A 6,911-nucleotide genomic window follows, 5' to 3' on the forward strand; every position below is an offset into this window, starting at 1 on the left:
TCTTAGAAAAATAAAAAAAAAGTTTTGTAAGAAAAATTTTAAGCTTTCACAACAGAAAGACTATTACAGAAAGTCAAAAATTTTCGCAAACTTTTTGCACTCGACAGATCACAAAGTAAAAAAAGTTTCCTATTTTGTCTAACTTATTATTTTCTTTATATAAAAGTTTTCTATATATAAAAGTTAATAACTTACAGAAACTGAAAAGATATAGTAACTTTTTGAAAGTAAAGATTTAACTTTAAAACTCTTTTCTTTAATTTAAACTTCGTTCATTTTTAATGAAATTATAGTTGTTTGAATTTTAAAGTTCGTAGCACTACGAACTTTTGTTCCACCCCAATACTATGAGGCTCTAAATTGTAGACAAACAATTTAAATTTTTCTTATTAATTACTATAAGATAGAGATTCACTTGCTTCTATACTTCAAATAAGATGTTTTAGAACTTAAGCTGTAGTGTGTTGAGAGTTAAAATTTTAATTAATAATTGTACTAACGACTCGCAAAATGCTTCAGCAATTCTTCTTTGGTCCAGTTACAAGACGTTAAGACGAAATATCCTCCTGGCAAAAGGATGCGATATATATTTTCTATATATTTCTGTCTCTTTGCCATCGAATCTTCTGGATTTAAACTAATAGCGTCGTAAGTGCCTTTATCATGAACGACTTTAAAATCATGCGGCAATGTGTTGTTGAGTATATCACAAATCTCTATTTTTACATTCGGTAAATTGTTATCGTTCAACACTGTACGGGCCAGATCTATCCCTTTCTGTGAATAATCCACCCCTGTCAAGTTCGCGAATCCTTCTTTCGCGAGTTCCACCAAAGTCATTGCATTACCACATCCTACATCGATTATCTTATCATTCTCTTTGTTTAAATCCAATTTCGTGGCAATCCATCTAAAAAATAACTTCCTTCATATCAATTCTAAAATTTTCGGAGCTATACGAGCAACAATTTTCATTTATTTTTATTTATTGTTTACTTATTTGTTTACTTTCAATATCTTAAAAAAATAATGAAGATTACGAAAATTTTAGAGATTAAGTTTCAGAAAAAATTAATCGCTTTTTTTATTCTACATATCAAATTAAAAATATTAATTGTTATAAAATATTAATTGTTATATAAAAAATTTATTAATTTCACGTAAATAATACTGAAGAAAGATTATAAAATTTTATATTAATCATTCTAATCATATCGGATTACGAAAGAAATAAAAAAAATTATTAATAAATATCAAATCCCAAATATATAGTACTTTTAAATGCGTATAACATATTTATTAATAAGAATTATCAAAGCAGTCAAAATGATTGTTTTGTAATCTTTTATAAGAATTATTTAAATTTGTAACAGTACATTATGTTGTAATATATAAATATAATTAATTTGATCAATTTACTTTCTCCCTTCATCCCATTTTTCAGAAAAAATATAGAATACAGAAATAGTATAATACATTTATTAAATAGTAGTAGAAATAGAGATAAATTAATCGGTAATTTTAGTATTAATTATGTTAGAAAGAAAAAAGTAATTGTTAATCAACCATCTATAAGTTTATTATTTCTAAGACCCGTTTCCACCAACGCAGATTAATTTTAATCTCATTTCAACTCTAGTTCTAAAAATTATAAAAAGAAGAAATAAATTGAAAAATGAAGAGTTAAGTTGAGTTCAAAGTTAATCTGCATTGGAAATGGACATAAATCTATCTAACAATTATCCGCAGTAGAAAAGGCTATCGCGAAACCGACGTCTGGGAGACCAAAATGTTATCGACGGAGAGAGAATGTTTGGTCTCGCAGATGTCGCCACCAGTGTCGCGCGGGCAACAGTCTCGATCGCATCGCGGCTGTTTTCGTTTCCGCGGGAAAGCCCATTGATTTTCCGCGGTGCTGTTTACTTGCGGTACAATACGAGACGCGTATTCGCGTGCCAGACTGCCGGTCTTTCTGGCTTCGCTTACCGTACGATCTTGCGCGTGTTGGCCGCGCCGAACCATATCTCGCCTACGTCGCCGTGATCGTGGAAGTTGTCGAGTTCCTGCGCGTACACGTTCTCCCAGCTGCGGCAAGAGCGAACAACAGAGGATCAGAAAAGCGGCGAGTGATGCACAACGGGTGTTGCGCAGTTACGGTATGTATTACTTACAACTCTAGAGTACCCAGCTCCGACGATGTCAACTCCTCGCCCGTCCGCTCTGTCATTATTCCACTGTGGTTCGTTCAAGTCTGACGTTTATGACAATGCTGATTAAATGCCGATCCAATCGGATCTGCAAAGCACGAGAGATGCTCGAACGGTACCAAATTAAAAACTGAGTAATCGCAATTGATCGGAATTGTATTATCATAAAACAGTGAATTAATTGTGAATCAGATAGGTTAATTTGACGAGCAGTATTTATTTCATAAACCGGTTTAATAAAATCGTGAAATGCAGTACTTCATTGCTTCGAAATTTCACGACTGAGGGCAGCACCGTTTAGATATTGACGACAAATGCACGTTGCTTTGTTAGTAAATAAATAAAATATGCGTTTGTTAAAAACATATTGTAATCGCAATTAAAGCAAAATATTTGTATATGAATGAATTTTATGATCTTTTAGATTTTTAATGAATTTTATTAAATATAATGTTTTGCTAAAACAAGAAAGAAAAGAAGTTTTGTTTATTTTCTTGTATAACTACATGTCTAAATATTTTTGACACTGTCGTATTGTATTTATTCTATTAATATAAGTATTTTTAACATGTTGCATGGTTAGTGCAGATTTTCATAGCGCTATCTGGCAGCCGTAATGCTAAATGCAAGCAAAGTGCCAATTTTCGAGGAATTATTCACGTAGCAAAAAAAGTTTTATGGTTTTTCGTTTTACTAAAGAAATTTATTTAAAAAATTGATTTCAGGAAAGAGATGCATTTGCCAAAGGTCGTACAATATAATATAAATATGATTGTGCAATAAATGTGTAAAAGAAAAATCGAATTTATACATTTTATTGTTTGTTCAAATGATTTCTATTCGATGAAACTTTGTTATTTATTTGAGAAAATCAGTTTTGTAGAATTAGAAATTTTGATTGATTTGATAAACCATATCTGTTTATTTATTCGTGTTTATTTATTCGCGATTATATGTATTTATATGTATTACGTCGGACCTAACCTAATCGTGGTTGTCCAAGTTGATGTTATCTAACGGTATATACGCTTTACTGTCAATCTATCATCGTGATAATGCACAATTCATTACGCTCGATAACCTCTATGTTGTAATTTGTAATTTTTCAGTCTGGATTATTAAGTGCCATTTTGACATGAGTATTAACAATCTGTTCACGAGCCTGTTATATTTCGGTAAGTCATTAGACTTTGATTTAAATCACATTTCTATAGAAATATAGAATAATAATAAAGTATAATAAAGTGACAATAAAGTGATCTTATTGAGCAATGATAATGATAGTGATAAATTATTTTTTTATTGCGCGCAGTATTTAGAAAATTATTAGCCATGTCAAGTTAGAACATACCTTACTGTTTAAAATGGCATGTAATATTAATTAATAGACAACCTACACAAACCATGGAAATGCAGTTAGTTGCACTTTAAGTTTCTGTTAGCTTGTAACTGTTACTGAAGATGACTGAAAAGTTGAGGTGAAACGTAATTTTATATTTCAACATTAATTTTATATTGAACATCTTTTTCTGATATTTGCAATAAACACGATATATATATTTCGCACTGTTAACTGCGCTGACTCCTACAGCCCTTCTTTCACAGTTTTTTATTTAATATTAATTACTTTTATTTATGAGCTTTTTTTAACATAGTAAATTTTAAATTTATGAAATCTATTATATTTCGTAAAGATATTACTCTAACAATACGTTATGATTTGTGCAGTTTTTCTAGTCTGTTAAGTGGCTTTACATTTAGCTTCATATTTCTAATTTTCATTTATCTTCGAAATTTTTCTATGTACAGTGATTAGAAGAATCAATAAGTAATTATAATATAATTTTGTATAGGGCGACAATGCACGAAACCTTTTGCTGTAGCAAGGTGCTACGCTTCTGTTGCTGCAAATTCAGTAGACAAAGACAATATAAAACCAAAAACTGGTATATTAATGTTAAATATGGGTGGTCCTACCAATACTGATCAAGTCCATGAATATCTATTAAGAATAATGACTGATCGTGATATGATTCAACTTCCAGTTCAAAGGTTTTAATCTGAATTTTATAGAACTTATATACATAGCTTACATACATAGTACGAAAGAGAGTATTATGTGGGAGAGATATCTTTTATAGAAATATGTTGCAGTAAATTAGGTCCTTGGATAGCCAAACGTCGTACTCCAGAAGTACAGAAAAAGTATTCTGAGATTGGTGGCGGATCGCCAATATTACAATGGACGAATAAACAGGGCGAACTTTTATGCAAAAAACTGGATAAAATTTCGCCTGAAACTGCACCTCATAAGTATTATGTTGCCTTTCGATACGCAGATCCTCTCACAGAAGATACCCTTGAGAGGATACACAAGTACGGTTATCATATTTTCTTAGGTGTAATATAATCTAAACATGTAAATGATTGTAGAAAGATGAAGGTAATTTGAATGAGTTGCTTTTTTTCAGCGATGGAGTACAACATACTGTACTTTTTTCTCAATATCCTCAATATAGTTGTTCAACTTCAGGTTCCAGTTTTAATGCTATATACAATTATTACAAAACTAGGTGATTATTATATTATTTAATCTACTTTTAGCTTACATAAGACAATTATTAATTATAGATCAATAGAAAGAAGAAAGATTAATTAATTATGACTCTCTTCATTCATTTATATTTGATCTTATCTATTTTTCACATATTTATTATAAGCAGATTTACTAAATTGGAGATGCGGCAAATATTATTTCATATCGTATATGTATATGTACACACAGACAATATTTATATTATATATAAATTAAATTATTACTTGTTGTTTCAATATAAGATACAATACATTAAATAAGAATAAATAGAAAATAGGACGTTAAAATGCATATACACGAATAAATCAAAATTTTTATAGAAAGTCACCAAATGGCATGAAATGGAGCATAATCGATAGATGGGCTACGCACCCACTTCTTGTAAAAACATTTGTCGAAAGAATTAAAGAGGAACTTGCACAATTTTCTAGCGAAAAAAGAGACGATGTGATAATTTTATTTTCAGCTCATTCTTTACCATTACAGGTTGTTATCTTGAATTAATGCGTTTTATGTTATCACTTAAGAAATTAGTCTGATTTATTTTTTCCTGTAATTACTTTAGGTTGTAAACAGAGGGGATTCTTATCCTGCAGAAGTTGGAGCCACAGTTGCATTAGTAATGCAGGAATTAAATTACTGTAATCCATACAGCTTGGTATGGCAATCAAAGGTATATACATAAATGTATGTGCTGCTTAAAATTTAGCGAACTTTAGATAGCTTAGAGAATGTTTTGCGTTTAGTATATGCATTACGGAGTATATATATTTAGGTTGGACCTACATCATGGCTGGGACCTTTTACCGATGAAGCGTTAAAGGGTTACGTTAAACAGGGCAAGAAAAATTTTATTCTGGTACCAATTGCATTTGTAAATGAGCATATTGAAACTCTTCACGAATTGGATATAGAATATTGCCGAGAACTTGCCGAAGAAGTAAGAAATACTGCAGTCTATCTATTGTTTAATGCGATAATCAAAGAATATTTTATATTTAATTTTTCTAGCTTGGTATTGAGACGATACGAAGAGCTGCTGCGCCTAATGATCATCCTATTTTTATCGACGCTTTGACGGATATTGTTGTGTCTCGTCTTAGATCAAAACAATCTGTAAATCCTAAATTTTTAATACGGTGTCCTCATTGTGTAAATTTAAGTTGCGATGCTAGCAAAAAATGGTACGCTGAAATCTGTAAAAATTAATACTTGCAATTACGTGTGCGCGAAATCATAATCATAAATATTATATTATGTTTAAGTACGAATAATAATTATTTGTATAATTTGTTGTATTAATTATACATAATGTTTCATAATGGTTTGTTAATAATTGAGTGAAAATGAAATAGATCTAATCGAATATAAATATGTATTATATTTGAATACATTATATATGGACCGTGAAATAATATCGAATAAATTAAGATACTTGTTTCATTTCGTAAATCCTTCGCAAAATTCCCTTAGAATTCAGTAACTAAAGCTTTGTTAACAAAATTCTTATTTTTTTTTGTATGGATACTATTAAAATAGTTCTCATTTATCTCTTCGTTCTCGATATAATCCAGAATATAACTGACATATTATTGGCTTTTAAGTAAATACAGTATCTAGCTCTTGTCAATAATATAGCTTTATTGTTTGATATACTCTGTTTGAATTTGCGCGCGTTCGGTGTTTACTTTTTCAACGAGGTAAAAATTACAATCGTACATCATGTATTGCCTCAATGATCTCGATGTAACATCTCTGCTTGCTTATTGGCTTTGTCTTGTAAAAACATTGCGACAATCAGAGATACGTAATAATTCTATTATTATCATATAAGAAAATTATTGTACGTCAAACTTGATAAGACCGTAATAATCCTATTATTGCTATATAAAAAAATTATTGTATTTTACATATCAAGTTTAATAGGTTTCTTTAACTATATATAATATTTGCTTATAAGATATTTATGATTTTGCGTATATTTTACGTCTGCAAAAATTTTTTGCATTTACACATATAAATTTTATTGATGAAACTGTTAAAATTTTGCCAATCTATGAAACCTTGGAAGAACTCGAGAGAATAATTATATTAGTATATACATTTTA

The 6,911-nt window shown here is 29.8% G+C and overlaps 2 protein-coding genes across 4 annotated transcripts in view; one reads left to right on the top strand and one right to left on the bottom strand.

Moving 5' to 3' along the window:
* The window catches only part of LOC108694883 (protein-lysine N-methyltransferase mettl10), a 2,932-nt gene extending 617 nt beyond the window's left edge, over positions 1 to 2,315 (bottom strand). Inside the window, exons 1-3 of the mRNA XM_018204580.1 lie at positions 2,172 to 2,315; positions 1,987 to 2,085; positions 501 to 910 (exon numbers count right to left, since the gene is read on the bottom strand). Of these exons, the coding sequence (XP_018060069.1) occupies positions 501 to 910; positions 1,987 to 2,085; positions 2,172 to 2,227 (565 nt within the window). The 5' untranslated portion in view covers positions 2,228 to 2,315. The remainder of the gene's footprint in view (positions 1 to 500; positions 911 to 1,986; positions 2,086 to 2,171) is intronic.
* On the top strand, positions 2,015 to 6,233 carry LOC108694794 (ferrochelatase, mitochondrial). 3 transcript variants are annotated; one of them, XM_018204459.1, is made up of 9 exons: positions 2,015 to 2,156; positions 3,317 to 3,382; positions 4,061 to 4,259; positions 4,362 to 4,583; positions 4,679 to 4,780; positions 5,124 to 5,289; positions 5,369 to 5,476; positions 5,579 to 5,743; positions 5,815 to 6,233. In XM_018204459.1, exons 2-9 carry the CDS (start codon positions 3,343 to 3,345, stop codon positions 6,010 to 6,012), a joined length of 1,200 nt encoding a protein of 399 aa, XP_018059948.1. In that variant the 5' UTR covers positions 2,015 to 2,156; positions 3,317 to 3,342; the 3' UTR covers positions 6,013 to 6,233. The 3 variants fall into 3 exon arrangements, with proteins under 3 accessions (XP_018059948.1, XP_018059949.1, XP_018059947.1); XM_018204460.1 differs by lacking the exon at positions 2,015 to 2,156 and adding an exon at positions 2,936 to 2,954; XM_018204458.1 differs by lacking the exon at positions 2,015 to 2,156 and adding an exon at positions 3,124 to 3,226.
* The last annotated feature ends 678 nt before the right edge of the window (positions 6,234 to 6,911 follow it).

Source organism: Atta colombica, unplaced genomic scaffold, assembly GCF_001594045.1.
Source record: "Atta colombica isolate Treedump-2 unplaced genomic scaffold, Acol1.0 scaffold125, whole genome shotgun sequence".
Classification (NCBI taxonomy): Eukaryota; Metazoa; Arthropoda; class Insecta; order Hymenoptera; family Formicidae; genus Atta; species Atta colombica.

Excerpts from the sequence above, each read along its gene's own strand:
- LOC108694794 (XM_018204458.1), top strand. Across the intron at positions 3,383-4,060 it reads CACGAGCCTGTTATATTTCG|GGCGACAATGCACGAAACCT; the intron begins GTAAGTCATTAG and ends AATTTTGTATAG. Across the intron at positions 5,477-5,578 it reads GCTTGGTATGGCAATCAAAG|GTTGGACCTACATCATGGCT; the intron begins GTATATACATAA and ends ATATATATTTAG.